This window comes from Telopea speciosissima, unplaced genomic scaffold (genome assembly GCF_018873765.1).
Source record: "Telopea speciosissima isolate NSW1024214 ecotype Mountain lineage unplaced genomic scaffold, Tspe_v1 Tspe_v1.0252, whole genome shotgun sequence".
Taxonomy (NCBI): Eukaryota; Viridiplantae; Streptophyta; class Magnoliopsida; order Proteales; family Proteaceae; genus Telopea; species Telopea speciosissima.
Genome location: NW_025317588.1, coordinates 15,662 through 33,930, shown reverse-complemented (window position 1 = coordinate 33,930; position 18,269 = coordinate 15,662). Strand labels below are relative to the sequence as shown.

Here is an 18,269-nt window from a genome sequence, read left to right as displayed (position 1 = left end):
ACAAACCCACTCGCACTAAACTTGATCCCAAGGCTCTCAAGTGTCTCTTCCTTGGGTACTCTTCTACAACCAAGGGCTACAAATGTTACCACCCTTCTTCCTGTCGGTGTCTACTCTCCAAAGATGTCACCTTCCTTGAATCAGTCCATTCTTTGCCCGTTCTTAGCAGCCTCTTCAGGAGGAGAATTGTGAAAGTGAACAGGATGCTGATTTTCTTTCTCTTTCTCCTCTAACCATCTCTCCTTTTATGCTTGACATTGGAAAACACAGAACTGTGGATGAGGAAAATACTATTGAAAAGGAAGTTGTTGCAAAAGAAGTGGTTGAAAAACCAATGGTTATATACAAAAGAGGTGAAGGCTTGAAAGGAAAGAAGACCTGCCAAGAGTCCTCTTTGAATTCACATCCTGAGATCCATTCTCCTCAGTCAGGTGACATTCCTTCCCTTCCTTCTGATTTAAACCTTCCTATTGTTGTTAGAAAAGGAAAAAGAGCTTGTACTAATCCTATAGCTCAGTTTGTTTCCTATGATGCTCTTTCTCCTACAGGTTTTGCCTTTAATGCTGCTCTCTCTTCTGTTTCTATTCCCAAGAATGTTACTAAGGCTATGTTTGACCCAAAGTGGAGACAAGCTATGGCTGAAGAAATGATGGCACAAGAGAAAAATGGTACTTGGCAATTGGTGGATTTTCCTAGGGGCGAGTCCCAGTTGGATGCAAATGGGTCTACACCGAAAAGCATCAATCTGATGGTACAGTTGAAAGGTACAAGGCAAGATTGGTGGCTAAGGGGTACAGCCAAGTCTATGGAATTGATTATCGGGAAACATTTGCTCCTGTGACTAAGCATAACTCTATTCGAGTTCTATTATCATTGGCAGTCAATAAAGATTATCCTTTATATCAGTTAGATGTGAAGAATGCCTTCATGGTGACTTGGAAGAGGAAGTCTACATGCAAACTCCACCAGGTTTCAAAATTCCTTCTACTGAAGGGAAAGTATGTCTTCTCAAGAAGGCATTATATGGTCTCAAACAATCACCGAAGGCGTGGTTTGAACACTTCTGACAGGCTATTCTGAAGAATGGATATTCCCAGAGCCAAGCTGACCACACTCTCTTTACCAAGCGGGGCAATGGTACCATTACAACCCCTATTGTCTATGTTGATGATATTGTGGTCACTGGAGATGATACAACTGAGATAGAAAAATTGAAGATCTACTTGGCTCAACAGTTTGAAATTAAAGATCTGGGCCACTTGAAGTACTTCTTAGGAATTGAAATATCAAGGCCCAAGAGAGGAATAAACATATGTCAACGGAAGTTTGTTCTTGACTTGTTGACAGAGACAAGGATGTTAGGCTGCAAACCAGTAAATTCTCCTATTGAACAGAACCACAAACTAGGAGAAGATTGTGGTCCCTCCCTTATTGATGCGGGAAAGTACCAGAGGCTAGTGGGGAAGCTTATCTATCTGTCTATGACACGCCCAGATATTTCTAATGCAGTGGGAGTGGTAAGCCAATTTATGCATGCCCCCAAGAGTGGCCACTTGGATGTTGTATACCGCATTCTAAGATATTTGAGGTTTTCTCCAGGGAAAGGATTGTTATATGCCAGGCATGATCACTTGAGAGTGGAAGGTTTCACTGATGCTGATTGGGCTGGAACCATCACAGACAGAAGATCTACCTCCGGGTATTGTACATTTATGGGAAGAAATTTGGTTACATGGAGAAGCAAAAAACAGCATGTTGTAGCCAGATCCAATGCAGAAGCAGAATTTAGGGCTATGGCTCATGGAGTGTGTGAGCTCATGTGGTTGAAAAGACTAGTTCAGGAACTGGGATTTGATACTGATGGTCCTATGAGACTCTACTGTGATAACAAGGCAGCCATCAGTATTGCTCACAATCCAGTGCAACATGACACATTGAAGTTGATCGGCACTTCATCAAGGAGAAGATAGACTCTGGCTGCATTTGTACTCCTTTTGTGAAGACTGGTGATCAACCAGCGGACATCTTCACCAAGGCTCTTGCCTCTCCTCAATTTGGTACCCTCCTATGCAAGCTGGGAATGCACGACATTTATTCTCTAACTTGAGGGGGAGTGTAATAAGGTTAGTTTAGGAACTAGCCTTATGTCTAGTTTCCTCGTTATGTACTTTCTGTTTTTTCTGTTTTTTATCTTTTACCTCCCTTGGGAGTTGGATGTAATTTTCTTCTAATCAGTAATGAAGTTATTTAGGTATGTTGAGAAGTCTCTCAACATACAAGATATTCCACCAAAATACACTCCTCTCTTCCCTAGTCTTCTTCTTGCTCCTCCAACTTCTTCTTCCTTTCTTACTTGCTTCCCTAACCTAAAATCCAACTCCTCCTTTTCTTCTTCTTCTTCTTCTTCTTGCAACGAAACTCACCGATCTACCCTTAATATGTAAATTGTGAAGTTAAAACTGCGTGATCTGTGTTGCTTGCCGGCTTTGTTTGAGACTTTAAGGTGTTGAGATTTAAGAAGAAGCGAAGAAAAATGACGATGGTGCAGTAGTGAGAAGAAGGGTAATGGCAACTGGGCAAGTTGCAAAGCCGGCAGCAGCAGCGTTGCTGAGTGCTGTGTGGTCGAGGGGACAAGAAGACGAAGAGAGGGAAGTGGTTTAAGGGTTCGTATGGCAACGCAAGACCCAAGAAAGAGAAAATAATCGAGAGGATCAAGGACAACGTTGAGGTTCCGAGGTCCACTCCTTGGCCTCTTCCTTTCAAGCTCATCTAATATTTTTCAATTTCGCCACTGTATCTCTCTAGTTTGTGTGGCCTCGTTCTCTGATCTCTATTTCTAGGGTTGGAATTTTTGTTTCTATGCACATGAGCAGAATCGTATACCTGCAAATCTCCTTTTCATATGAGTTGGTATTTTTCCATCCAAATTTTTTATTTTTCTCCAGAGATTTTAATTGGGATTGAGCATTTTTGGGTTACTATTCTGATTTCTAATCATTGTCAATGAATTACCCGAGGAAACATTTATAAGGGTTCTTGATCAAATTGCCCCTTTGCAAGTAAAGTGGGCTTATAGTTGAACTCTGGAGAGGTAATTGAGACTTGAGAATGTTGGCAGTTGGGTCCATCTTCTGTTTACTATTCTACCTTTTCTTTCTCCACGTTTGCACCAAATGAGCTATTTCTTTTGTTGGCATTAGTCGACCACGGGTATACTGATGTTCTTCCGTAGAAACAATAGTATGTAGCAGTTTGAGTCACTGATATTTGAGGGCAAAGATTGCATTGCTTGATTGTGTTGTGCCATGTGATTGTGACTTCACTGCCTAAGTAGAAGAATCCCCATCCCTTACGGTTTAGAGTTGATTTGGCATTTGTGTTGTCTCATGTATTTCAGGAGAAGAATCCCCATCCCTTGGGGTTCAGAGTTAATCTGGGAAAGAAGACGGGTGATGGGAGAATTTCTTCACCTACCACTAAAATATATATGGGCTTTGGGCCACTTTCTCTAAAAAATATTTACACATAAGTAGTGACCAAACTTATTTTTCATTCTACAATCTATTGTGTTTAGTAGTTACCAAACAGTTTTTATTTTTTGATCAAAATGGTTTTCAATAATGATTTTTTTAAAATAGGCCAAAAACAAAATGAAAAACGATACCAAAAAGACCCGAAACTGATAAGGCTCATTGCATCTGCATTGAAAACTCCCACATCACCTGTGTCACCTTAACAGGACACAGGCACCAGAGGAGGGGTTATGGGTATGGGATAAATGGCTACAAGTTTTTTCATGTGTATGAACCACGGACTGCAATGTAGTTCCATATCCAATTATAAAATGCTAATTATTTGAGTCATACAAAATGTTAAAGCAGAAGAAAAGGAGCATTTCTTATTTGTCACTAGATACCAACATGCATAAAGGCGGCAACAGTGATTATATTCCACTACAACAGAACCAATAAACCAATAATTTAAACTTCACACATGTACTGAAGGGTCCAGTGAATAACTGGTACACATGAAAAATCCCAGGCTTGACCTTACCGTTCCACCACCAACCCCGAGTCCTTGTCTACTTGTCATAAAAGTTACACCCTTCCACTTGGCAACGTAATGGACCTACACAATGAAATTAATGTCACCAGATCTGAAAGTAAACAGGTTAGAACTCAAAGCAAAAAAATACAGAATCTATGAAAAATATTAGAGATGCATTATATGGCAATATGCATGTCTTCTGCTGGAATGGAACACTTTATTCACTGGCGATGCAAGTATGAGATTACTAGCTATTTATCTTTCCTCATTTACTGTTGCAGTCTAAGAAGCAGAAATTCAGAATGGCATGTAGTTTGAGAGAATTTTCTGCAACACCACATCATTTTCCAACATCTGCTATTGCTTTGCTTGAGACTTCGTTTAGCTTACCACAGCAGTGCCCATCATCACTACTTGGGCCCAGTAATCTCAGATCTAATTGATATACAAAACAGAATTAGGTTGTCTCCAACAGAAACATGGCATACAAAGAGGACTTATGACCTAGAAAAACATCCAAAATCCCATTAAACCAAAGGCCTGCTTCAAACCTTTATGTAATCAAGGCACAGGGAGTTTATTTTGAGAAAGACAAACTGATGCAGATGGCATGTGGATCAGTAGTCCAAGATACGTTGGACCCAAAACTATGTTATGGGGGTGAGAAACTTCATATTTCTTCATGGCAGGAAGTGTCTGACTTCCACGTCAACATAAATTCATACATAAGCATATACATATGGTGCATATATGTATGTATGTGTAACATTTAGATACATGTGTATGTGTGACTGCGTGTGAGTGCATGCAAGCACTTTTATTTGTGGGTTTCTTGACAATAAATACTAAATTTCTGGAAGAAAAAAAAAAAACAAAAGTTTATCTTGGTTCCACTGAAAAAGGTTTGATATCAAAGCAAGTTTTGACCCTTAGGAAACTACCAGAAACCAATATATGGGCCTCGAGAAGTGGTTGACCATAACGAAATATGAGTTTGATGAATTACATTAACTACCTCTTGGTGTTATCAGCAGGCATAAGCTGGCTACAAACAAAATGAGCATAGCCTGCCCAGATGCTGCCCTATAAACAATGGCCTGAGAGATCCAGTTTATCAACACTATGACGGAAAACATGATAGATATGCCAAAGCTTCTCAGAGGCAGATTCACAGGGTATGCCACCCAGCACCTTCAAGATGGTTGGTTCATAAACCCCTACCTCAAATAACAGATAGAAAGCTCTTAAAGAGGTTAGCCATGGCACTCAGGCCCATGCCCATGCATATAAGGGACTAGTGCAAAAAAAAGGGTTTCTCAAATTCAAAAAAGATACCAAGGGATAAGATACGAAGTAAGGATGCAACAGAAAGGGGTACGAAGGATGAGCAAGGAGTTAAGTGCAAGATAAATCTATGCATATAATGCAACATGCTTTGAACAGAGTATGACACAAGGAAGAAGATTTCATGCAACACAATGAGGTTAGCTACACTAGAACACTAGGCATCGTCAATAGGCTGGAATCAATGATGAAATACCCATGATTTTCTGATGCAGCAGCTTTTACAGACAACTAAAAAACTTCGCCTGTCCACTAATTAGTATGCTTTTCATTTTTAAAATAAATAATAGAGCTTCTGGTGCTTACTTTTCTATTTTATGTCACCTTAAATAATATTATTAATGATTTGTCATTTAAAGTTGTATTCAAGCCATATGAGACTTCAAGGTAATTAGTCATAAGCAGTCACTAAACTTCTAAACCATCTGCAAATTGAAACCTGGTTTAGCAAATTATGCAGCCTGAAAATCACCTAAAAATTGAGCTAATATTATCCTTTAATCATCAGGAAGAACCTAATGGTTATGACATAAGCTCACTCTGATGATTTTATGTATAGGATCTCTCCCCTTTCACTTTACTCAGAACTGTTGAAGGTATTCATTAGAGCTCTCAATCCTACTATCTAACCCTAGATCCTCATGATCAGTAAATCGTTCTCTTTACCCAAGTTTATTAATTATTGTCTCTTTCTTCTACTGCTTATTTACTGTGATTTTAATATTTTGATGTGCTGCAATTACCTCTTCTGGCTTTGGACTTATTCTGCATCATAGCCTCTGAAGGAAAGATGTTCATCAGAAGGCAGATCTTAGACAATGAATAAAAAGGGGGGAGGAGGAATATTCAGGAAACCAGAACTAATTATATAAAGACAACAAAGTTTCAGTCAACCAGGTTACCAGTACTTGCATAATCAAAAGGGGAATTTCAGTTTTTTTACATGTAAAAGGAAGACCTTGCAAAAATCTGATGAAGAACAAGCACAAGGCATGAGGAGCCTATAAGTACCACAGAGTACCCACAAAATATATGGAAATGGAGAATGGCCGTGCAAGGAAAAAGTTGGTTTCCAAAGAGAATAAAAAAATTTAGTCACCATAAAGAGCAAAATTCGGGGCCTTAATTTTGAATCCAAAATGTAACCTCAATCCTAAAGAGGATCAGAAGGTGTGATGCATCAGTATTGCTTGGGTAAACTCATCTCTACCCATACAAATGGGTTTAATAGCATGAAAAACAATTAAAACAATATTTGAGGCATGCTATATCAAATAAAAAGGATCCAAATATGCATACCTAAACTAGCTCAGAATTTGCATAAGTGGAGATTAATCTCAAGCATCAACAATTTCATTAAGGAAAGTTGACAAGAAATTTAATCTATGATATGAATTTACTTGGGGATATTTGAAAAAAAAAAAATAGAAAAAGAAAAAGAAGTAATCGGATGCCATGACTGCATGAAAATGGAATTAAAACCTAAGCATGAACATAAATTTAAGTATTAAATCAACCATATTCATGAAAGTCGCTGAAAATTTGGCATGCTATAGAAGAAAATCATTCTACCAACTAAATGGGGTCGGCCACATGGATCCTTGCTCTCCAATCAGCTCTATTCGAAGTCATACATAATACGAGGCCTAAGCTAAGCATGTCTTTCCTCACCACTTCTCCTATGGTTATTTTAGGCCTGCCCCTGGCTCTTTTGTTCCCTCAATCTGAATCAATTCACTCCTTCGTACCGTGGCATCCCAAGGCCTCCGTTGAACATGGCCATGCCACCTCAAACAACTCTCTCTAAGCTTATCATGAATCGAAGCTACTCCCAACCCAGCTCTAATATGGTCATTCCTTACTTAATCCTTCCTTGTTTTCCGACACATCCATCTCAACATCCTCATCTCCGCTACACATAGTTTATTTATATGGCACTTCTTAACTACCCAACATTCTACACCATACATCATAGTTGGTCGAATGACAGTCCTATAAAATTTTCCTTTAAGCTTTAAAGGAATACATTGATCACACAACACCACGGACGCACCTCTCCACTTCATCCACCCTATTTTAATCCCCTGGGCAACATCATCCTCTATGTCACCTTCTTTATTTATGATTGAACCCAGATATCTAAATAATCACTTTGTGGAATTTCTCTCTCACCAATATTCACCACCTCAGTATCTATCCTAGAGTGGCTAAAGTTACACACCATATATTCCGTCTTAGTTTTACTTATCTTCAGACCTTCTGATTCCAAGGTTGATCTCCATGATTCCAACTTGATGTTGATCCCTGCTTTTGTCTCATCCACCAAAACAATATCATCCACAAAAAGCATACACCAAGGAACGTCATCTTGTATGCCTCTGGTTAAGTCATCCATGATAAGCACAAACAAATAAGGGTTTAAGGCTGATCCTTGATGTAACCCATTTGTAATTGGGAATTTTCTACCTTGACCCCTCACAGTTCTGATGCTAGTTACCACACACCATCATACATGTCTTTAATTATGTCCACGTATTTACATGACACCCTTCTCTTCTCTAGTATATTCTAAAAAAACTCTCTTGGAACACTATCGTAGGATATTTCTAAGTTAATAAAGACCATATGGAGATCCCACTTGCCCTCTATATCTTTCCATGAGTCTCCTATGTAAGAAAATAGCTTCCATCATGGATCTTCTTGACAAAAAACCAAATTGGTTCCCTAAAATCATAGTTTCCTTTCTCAGGTTGAGTTTCAATAACCCTCTCCCATAACTTCATCGTATGACGCATTAATTTTATGCCTCTATAGTTATTGCAGCTCCGAATACGACCTTTATTTTTGTAAATCGGGATTACAATGCTTCTCCTCAATTCATTTGGCATTTTCTTTGTGGTCATAATCTTGTTAAACAACATGGTTAACCAAGATAAACCACAAATTCCTACACTCTTCACACTTCTATAGGTTTGGTGCATTGCCTACTTTCATCTTTCTTAAAGCTTCTTTTACTTCCATCCCAATTTTGTGCATATATCTACACCATGTAATGTCAAGAAGAGTAATGTAGCCTTCCGAAGCCCTATTACTCGAGAAGTCTTCATTAAGTAGGCCGTAGAAGTACTCTTTCCATCTCTCCTCAATGTCCCCATCGGCTCATCCCTTATTAGTACTCCGCCATCCTCACTTTTAATACATCTAACATGGTCGAAATCTCTCCTCTTCCTTTCTCTCATCTTAGCCATATCTTATAGATAGTTTTTTCCCCATCCTTTGTGTTTAGGTTATTATAAGGATCTTCATATTTCTTCGCCCTTGCTTTCCCCACAATCTTCTTAGCTTCGTTTCTGGAAAATTTATATATTTTCAGATCCTCCACCTCTTTAGTCCTTTTCCATGTCTTAAAACTAGTTTTCTTTATCTTAATAGCTGCTTGAACCTCATCATCCCACCATAAAGTCTCCCTAGGGGCATGACATATACCTTTTGATTCCCCTAGAAACATTTTAGCCACCTTTTCAATACAGGCCATCATCTTGTCCCACATCGTATTAGTGTCTCCTTCAAAGTCCTACTTTCCTTGTTTGACCACTTTATTAGTAAATGAATTCAAGGACTCTCCTTTTAATCTCCACCACCTTATCTTAGGGCAAATAGGCTCTCCTATCTTACGCTTGTACATAATGAGGCACATGTCCAGGACCACCATTCTATGTTGAGTAGTTAGGCTCTCCCCAGGTATAACCTTACAGCCCTTATGAAACAATCTGTCAGACCTTCTTGTTAGGAAGAAATCTATTTGGCTGATATGATGCCCACTTTTGTAAGTAACTAAATGCTCCTCTCTTTTTGAAAAAAGTGTTCACAATGGATAAATCATAAGCTACTGCAAATTCTAAAATTGAGATCCCCTCCTCATCCTTTCTCCAAATCCATAGCCTCCATATACACCATCATAGCCTCTTCTCTCCCAACATGTCTATTCAGATCACCTCCTATAATAATCTTTTCTCCCTGACTAAAACCTAGTCGTACTAATCCATCCATGTGTTCCCAAAATTGTAATTTACTACTTTCATCCAATCCTCCTTGGGGTGCGTAGGCACTAATTATATTGACAACCTCTTTCTCCAACAAAAGCTTGATGGATATAATCCTATCTCCAACTCTTTTAACATCCACCACATCATTCTTTAGAACTTTGTTCACTAGTATACCCACTCCACCTTTATAACTTTGATCTCCCGTACACCAAAGTTTATAGTCATCCAACACCTTAGCTTTTTTACTCTTCCATCTTGTCTCTTGAATACAAGCAATATTAATCCTTCTTCTTCTCATAACATCTATCAACTCAGACTCTTAGCCGTTAAGGATCCAATGTTCCAAGATGCAAATTTAATCCTACGCTTTTGGACTCGATTCATTACTAGCACTTGTCCACTGTGCGAGAACCCTTGCTTACTTGTCATTGCATCTGGTCAACGATGCAGAGCATCGCTTACAGGGGATGCCTAGGAAAAGGTTGATAGGATATGCTATTAAATAGTAAAGTACTCATGAAATAAGTTCCATGCAAAAGGTGATTGGCTGAATATAATAAAGTGTTGGCTACCGACTGGCGCACCAAAAAATAAATATAAATATATATAGGATAAAATATAATGAAAGGGGCACCTAATGCATTAAACGGACAATCTCAACACTTGAAATAGGGCACACAACATGGTACATAGTCCAACACAGCTCATTAATATTCATCAATAACTTGCTTTGCATGCAAAGAGACAAGCAAAATCAGTACCTGCAAGTTACAAAGTCCAATGTGAAAGTGTATTTACAGATCATCTTAGTCGGGCTAAGATGATACCCATTCATATTCATATTCAAATAGGTAACAACTTATTCAAAACTATTATCAAAAAATAAAAACTAACACGACTCAAATTCACCAATGTGCTTATTCACAAGACATACATACCCATTCATATATGACCCCAACACATACTCACCCATTCATATATGATCCCAACACATACTCACCCATTCATATTCATATCTAATCCCAAGACACACTAACCCATTCTCCCATAACATATTGATCACTCATCTCCGGAGCCCATGGATCCCAAGACACACTAACCCATTCTCCCATAACATATTGATCACTCATCTCCGAATCCCATGGATAATTGCACAAATGGTGGAAGTATTGTTAACTTCAAGCTCCTTGCAACATAGCAACAGTATCATATGATTACGAAAGATACCACAGCGCTTAAAACGGGACCTATAATCTGTACTATCTTCCAAAAGAAATCCCAAATAGTGTAAGGTTTGTCACCAGATGACTCAGCCTTGATAGCCGAAGCTGTTGAAAGCAGAAATATGAACACATAGACAATGAAGAAGAGATGATAATAGATGGCCATTAATTGCAAACGAACCTTAGGGGATTAGTAGGTAGGTAGCATAGTTGTCGTCGCCATGGCGCCGACATGGCGTCCTGGCGCTGGAGAAATGTTCAGATCGACCTACGCCATGGCGTCCTGTCTCACTTTCCCTCTTCGATTTCTTCTTCTTTAATTTTTTGTTTCTTCCCCAACCTTAGACCCACTCCCTGTTTCCCTAAATCTCCTATTTTAGCCTTGGTTTCTGAGTTTTTTCTTTCTGGGTGGTACTACCAGATTCTGGAAAGCCATCATTGGATCCTTACACACACATCGACTGGTTCTGAGATTTGATCCATAAGTTCTTTTCTCTTGGGCGATCCATACCTGGAAGTTTCATATCCATAAGTCTATCTTTCTGTGAGATTCAATTTTTCGAAGTAACCTGCAACTAAGACATCCGCCAGATCTGATTTCAGATCTCACCATTCCGTAGCCAGCAGAATTTTTTGGGGCTATTTCTCGTTGGGATCGGTAGACCTTGGTGCTGCGATTTTGTTCCAGAAATTGCAGGGAGAATCGTCTTCATAAGGAGTTCCCTCTGCTGGAACTACTCTAGTTCACCGCCTCTCTGCCTCTCTTTCTATTGTGTTATTGCAAGGTTGAAGAAGACATTAGGTCTTTAAAATTGCAAGTAAGGCCAACTTATATTATTTATATAAAACCCCCTATATTCTCTATTGCTATTCTGTTTAGCCCATTCAGTTTTCTCTTTAACTCCATTAAATCACAGTTCTGCCACTCCTTTACAACTTCAGATTAATTACAATTCTGTCATTGCTCTTATAAATTTTGATTTATCTACTAGTTTGCCATTCAACTTTGCCATTGGATTTAATTACAATTCTGCCATTGCTCTTATAAATCTTGATTTATCTACTAGTTTGCCATTCAACTTTGCCATTCAACTTTGGATTTAATTACAATTCTGCCATGGTGACATGATCAAACACCCCTCCACCGACTTGGATCGCCGTGACGCCGTGACAACTATGGTAGGTAGTTATAGGTTACATATATATAAAGAAAAATGGTGGTTATGTACATACTTGAAAAGTGGAAGGTTTGGAATGATGAAAAACCAAGTACAGAGGTATTTCCACAAAAAGGAGACTAGTTAATGAAAATAAGTGAGGTCTTTTGGTGAACACGTTTTTAGTCAAAGAAAAGATGTAGAACTTGAAAAATTGGATTGTAGTATCTTTCGTAATCATATGGTGCTTGTTGGAGATAAGATTTATTTTGTAACATGTCTAGGTTTGTTGTATCTGTATGTTAGATAAGGCATGTAAGTCAGCCTTAGCTAACATACCTTATTTGTATTCCTCTCTTTCACTATAAATAAATGAAGGCCTAAGTCACTCTAACAAGCCAACACATTCTCTCAAATCTTTCTTTCTTCTTCCCTAATTCTTCTTGGTAGCAGAGCCTAATCCTTTTTTGAGAATTTTTTTAAAATTTTTTAAGGGGAGTCTCTCGCCCAATCCTGCAATCGCTCACCAGGGCCTCCGAACCCTCTGCCCTTGCTCTTCAAGGCCTCCCGCCTCTGCGTTGTTGTTCCCAAGGCCTCTCACCCCTCTGCACTCGCTCTTCAAGGCCTCTCGCCCTTGCACTATTGAATTCTAGGGCTTCCTGCCTAGTGCTAACGCCTCCCTGGGCATCCTACCCATCGCCACCGACAACTAAGGCTCTTTGCCCTTCATTTCCGTCGATCGCCAAGGCCAGTTAGGCCTCCTGTGACCACGCCTAGGCCTCAACAGGGCCTCTTTGCCCCTCGGTCGCTTCTGTTGCCTCTCATTCGTCCTAGAGGCCTCTTTGACGCTCTGCCAGGCCCCCGTCTCTCTCGGTTGAGGCTAACATTCACAAGAAAAAAAATCTTTTAAGAAGAATTCCCAAAAAAATATTGGTCTCTGATATGAAGAAGAATTAGAGAAAAAGAAAGAATGATTGAGAGAATGAGTTGGCTTGTCAAAGTGACAGAGGCCTTCGTTTATTTATAGTAAATGAGAGGAGTATAAATAAGATATGCTAGCTAAGGCTGACTCACAGGCCTTACTAGCATACAAATACAACAAACCTAGACAAGTTACAAAATAAATCTTATCTTCAACTAGTACCATATGATTGCAAAAGATACCACAGCTCAATTTTACAAGTTTTTTCATCTTTTCTTTGACTAAAAATGTGGTCACCCTCTCTTATTTTCATTGACAAGTCTCCTTTTTGTGGAAATACCTCTGTCCTTGATTTTTCATCCTTCACAACCTTCCATTTTTCGAGTATGTACATAACCACCATTCTTTTTTATACATATGTAACCCATAGCTACCTACCTACTAATCCCCTAAGGCTCGTCTGCAATTAATGGCCATTTATTATCATCATTTTTTCGTTGTCTCTATGTTCATATTTTTGCTTTCAACAGCTTCGGCCATCAAGGCCAAGTCATCCGGTGACAAACGTTAAACTATTTGGGATCTCATTTGGAAGACAGTGAAGAATTTAGGTCCCGTTTTAAGCATCGTAATATCTTTCATAATCATATGGTACTATTTCTATGTTGCAAGGAGATCAAAGCCACCACTCCGCCATCTATGCAATTATCCATGGGATCCAGAGATGGTGATCAGTATGTCATGGGAGATATGATATGAATGGGTTAGTGTATCTGGGGATCAGATATGAATATGAATGGGTATGTCTTGGGATCAGATATGAATATGAATGGTATGTATGTCTTGTGAATAAGACTATAAGTACGTTGGTGAAAATTTGAGTCGTGTTAGCTTTTCTTTATTGGTAATAGTTTGAATAAGTTGTTACGTATTTGAATATGAATATGAATATGAATGGGTATCATCTCAGACCAAATTAAATACACTTTCACGTTGGACTTTGTAATTTGCAGTTACGGATTTTGCTTTTCGCTTTGCATGCAAAGCAAGTTATTGATGAATATTAATGAACTGTGTTGGAATTCATGGGAACTTTAAGTTATTTATTAATATATAGGATAGAAAAAGGTGTCCCACAACTCATGCAAACATATAGGATACGTAACCACATGAAAGGTCTAACATATGTACTTTGAGACCAATGATACAGCGGTTCAAACAAAGCAAATTGGATCAGGCAAAACAAAGTAATGATAGTGCAGTACATAGGAATAATTATCTCAAGACTTCCCATATGTAACTCAACAAGCAGTGGCGCATTAAAGGGGGTACAACACACACAACAAGCAAGAAGGAAAAGGGGGGGGGGGGGAGAGCATACACAACTAGCAACAAAAAAACAAGTGGTTACCAGGGTTCCTACCAAACTGAGTCAAGGAAGATTTTACCAGAGAGACGAGGGAAACCGGACAATCTCCACCAAGCTGTGCCTATATAATCTTACCGCAGTGATGTATCTGAACGCCAGCAACTACCGCCATGATAGTAGAGCCTTGGTCTGTCCGGTGGCCTTAGGCCTCAGGGGACCTAGGGATTGTGGGGGTAGGGATAGGGAGAGGGAGGGGGCAGTGATGCGGATCCGGGGTCCAGAAACCCTACTCGAATCAGTTATGGGCCCATCTGAATAATAGAAGGCGCTAATAAAAGGATTGATGGCAAAGCCTGTAAATAAATTGAAGATTATAATAAAGGGTGGCAATACTGTCGATATATAGGAGTTTTTTTAAAGGAATTGCAATAGGGTAATTTCTAGCAACTTAACTTTAGAAATAAAACAAAGGAATGATGAGTAAAGTCTGGCCAAAAAGGATAAACTAGGAAATAAAGTGAAGATACTAAAGAGGATATTAGAAAAGAAGAAGGGTAGAATTGGAAAGAAGAAAATTAAAGACTAATAACCAACCTAATCGTCTTCCCGTGGAGAACTGGTTGGAATCAAGGAGCGACAACTCCTTCGCAAGACCTCAGATCGACCTAGGAATTGGAATGGGGAATTGCAAATCACTGATCTCTTAAGGGTAACTGTTGGTGTCCCTAAATATCAAGCCAAGCAAGAGTTTCAGAGATCTTAAACTGGGTTCAGTGATATCATAAGGTTCAGATCTGAAACTGAAGTTCAATTTCACGATGGAAAGGAGTTCAGAAACCAGGGATTGGGGTTTTGGTCGCTAATGGAAGGGCTACCTTCGACACAAATCTCAGGGAGGAAAGAGTGGAGGGAAGAGATAACGAAGGCCAAGAGAGGACCTGCTGTTACTGTTAAAAACAGAGAAGAAGCAGTAAATCACTGGGAAGGAAAGAAAGAAAAAAAAACCAGAAAAGAAGAAGAAGGAAAGAAAGGAAGAGGAATCACACAGAAATGGAGGGGAATCGCACACGCACCAGCCCACAGGCTTCAACCAAACCCAAACTTCAATTCATTCTTTCAATCTGCCCAATGAATTGGGTTACAAGCATATGTATATATAAAAAAAATTAAGTGATGAGGACATCATACCATCCAATCGAGGGTTCAGGGTTTACCAAAGGAGACATAGCAGAGCTCAGCCGTCCACTGCTTCTATATGGATTGACGACGAGTTCTGCGGTTACTGTATTGCTGACCCCATTTGCAGTAGTGGTTCTGATTTCTATTTATTTTATTTCAGTTTCTCTTAATTACTACTTATGTTTCACCTGTTTTTAAGTTGTAACTGCTCCATTTACTACTATTTCTATTTCTCCTGTTTTTATGTTGCAAGTTGTAACTGCTCTATTCTCCCCCCCCCCCTTCCACAAGTTGGCTTTTTCCTTCTTTTTTTTTTTTTTTTATTTGTTATTTTCTCTCTTGTAGTTATAACTACTTCTTGTAACCACCCCCAGCCCCACGGTTCCCCTTGTTTTCCCTCTTTCTTGTCTTCTTCTCAACTTCTTCTCTTCTTCTTCTATATTTCCACTTCCTGTTCTCTCTTTCCCCACCCACCCCCCACATGCACTGTTTTTCCTCCTTGTTTTTCTGTTGTACAGTGAACATGGAAGATTAGATCTGTGTTTATGAGAACTGGTCAATATTTGCATCTTGCCCTAAATCTGGTTGGTATTTACTTACTCCTACCTCTGTCCTTTAATTTTCCTTTCACCTATTGTATGCCGTAGTTACTTTATATTGAATGTGTTATTGTTTAACACGAATGTTGGCTGCTACTGTTACTATTGCTTAACCTTGCAATTTTAGGTTTAGGATTCTTGAAGTTCATGCATGTAGTATTTGACTAAGTGCTGCCTGAATTTGACCCCTATGGTACTCAATTGGAATATTGTTAGTCTAATGTATTTAGCCTAGGATTTATATTGTTCAATGCTTGTTTCTTTTGCTGTCTATCTCATGTATGCATTCTATGTATGTTGCTGCCAGCCCTAACTAGACAACCTGCAGGTGTATTTGGAACCTACCTGAGGCTATAATTGTTGCCTTTGTATGAAAACTTACCTCTCTAGGTTTTATCCTACATCATTAAGTTTCCTAATTGAAGTCTAAAACAGAATTACAGAAATATAATTAAAATCTACTTCCTAAATCTTAGACAAATAGAAATTCAATAAAACTCAAATTGGAAAATTTCCCTACATGTCTAAAAGCTACTCAAAATAAAAGATTATATATATTTCCCACGTTAAGATATGATATCTCGTGGGGCCCTCTTATGTAAATCACGATAGGAGGAATCCCTCTATCGTGGATGATCCTTTTATGTTTCTACTTTTTTAGGTAGATTAGTTGATTAGTATCTTGGGGATTTTCTGTTTTATTTTCTTTCCTATTCTAATTAGGAAAGTGCTGATTGTAAATCTCCTTTACTGTATTATAAATCAAATCTGGGAGAGAAGAGTCTGCATCGGCTGTGAGCTCTCTTTCTCACCAGCTTCTCCTCTTCTCTTCTCTCCCCTTTGTCTCTTGTTCTTCATACTACTGGTTTCTTTTACTCTGATATTGTAACATGGTATCAGAGCATTAAAAATCAGTGGTTCTCCTCTCCACGATTCTGTTCTCTTGGTGATCCTTAGTTTTGTTCTTCTGGCGGCAGCAGCCTATGCTGCATATTCTCTGCCCTAGTTATTAATGATATAAGGAAAACTAGGGCTGCATACTACTACTACTACCTTCTCTCATCGATCCATGTAGAAGTATTGAGTAAGAGATCGATTTTATGCTGCTGTGGTGCTTGCAACTCCACTGATTCTGGGTTTTCTTCAACAAGTTTTCAGCCTGGCTTGGTTATCTGCCAAAGGATGTGCATGACTTTTTCAGGGTTTATTGGCTGCTACTATTACTTCACTCGACCACAAGATTGAAGTCTTCTACTGGCTGGATTGCTCCTCAAGTAAGGTTCTTTTTGAGGTCTATTTTACTCCATCTACAGTTTTTTTTTGAGGTACTCTGCTGCAATTCTGCCTTGCCTATTTTTGGTGCTTGCCCTTGCTATTGCCTACTCGATTTTTTTTTGGCACTGCTGAAACCTTGCCTTGCATATTTTTTGTCTGGTACTGCTCTGCTCGATATCTGGTGTTGCTGCTACTCTACCTTGCATTAGTTTTTTGGTGCCTCCTGCTACTGCTGCAATAGTACTACTGTTTTCTCTTGGTTCTCCACTTGTGTGGCTCTACTATTTTCTGTTATGGCTGATCGAAAGGCTACTGTGGATAATGTCCATATTCAAATTACCAGTATTAAACTGAATGGTGTCCCTAATTATATGTTGTAGTCACAAGCCGTACTGGTTTATATCCATGCCAAGGGAAAGATGAAGTATCTTACGGATGATCCCCCCATTGTTGATCCTAAAGATACCACTTCTATCACTACTCATGATGATTGGATGCGTGAAAATTCTGTACTTAAAATCTGGTTATGGAATAGTATTGAACCCTCCATTGCTGCCAATGTTATGTTCCACAAGACTGCTAAGGGAGTATGGAATGACTTAAAGGAGAGTTTCTCTCAGGAGAAAAATATTTCTCGTACCTATGATTTGTATGAAAACCTGTTTAGCTTCTCTCAAGGGGATAAATCCCTCAATGAATATTTCAGCGGTTACAAGGGCATCATTGAGAACTTCATGTCCACCAACCACTCACTACTGACTTGGAACAGCTGAAACTCTAACGGGCAGAATTTCATGTTGCGAAATTTCTTGCTGGTTTGCATCCAGATTATCAGTCGCTTAAGAGTCACCTCCTTACGGGTGAGAAAGTTCCATCATTAAATGAAACCTTTTCCTGACTTCAGCGCTTGTCTACATCTTCTAAGGTTGATTCTGCCCCTTCTCCAAAGGACAGTTCTGCCTTTATTGCTGGTCGGGGACGAGGTTCTTCCTTTCCTGGTCGTGGTCGAGGGCAAGGAAGAGGCTGTGGCCGTGGTACTGGTGGACATGGTGGACAGCAAATTGATAAGTCCAACCGTTTTTGCACCCATTGTGGCAGGCAGAACCAT

At 39.2% G+C, this 18,269-nt stretch overlaps 1 protein-coding gene across 1 annotated transcript in view; it reads right to left on the bottom strand.

Moving 5' to 3' along the window:
• Nucleotides 1-18,269, bottom strand: part of LOC122647870 (peptidyl-prolyl cis-trans isomerase FKBP16-4, chloroplastic) — a 45,920-nt gene that overhangs the window by 13,577 nt on the left and 14,074 nt on the right. The window contains exon 6 of the mRNA XM_043841177.1: nucleotides 4,054-4,128. Coding sequence (XP_043697112.1) covers nucleotides 4,054-4,128 — 75 coding nt within the window. The remainder of the gene's footprint in view (nucleotides 1-4,053; nucleotides 4,129-18,269) is intronic.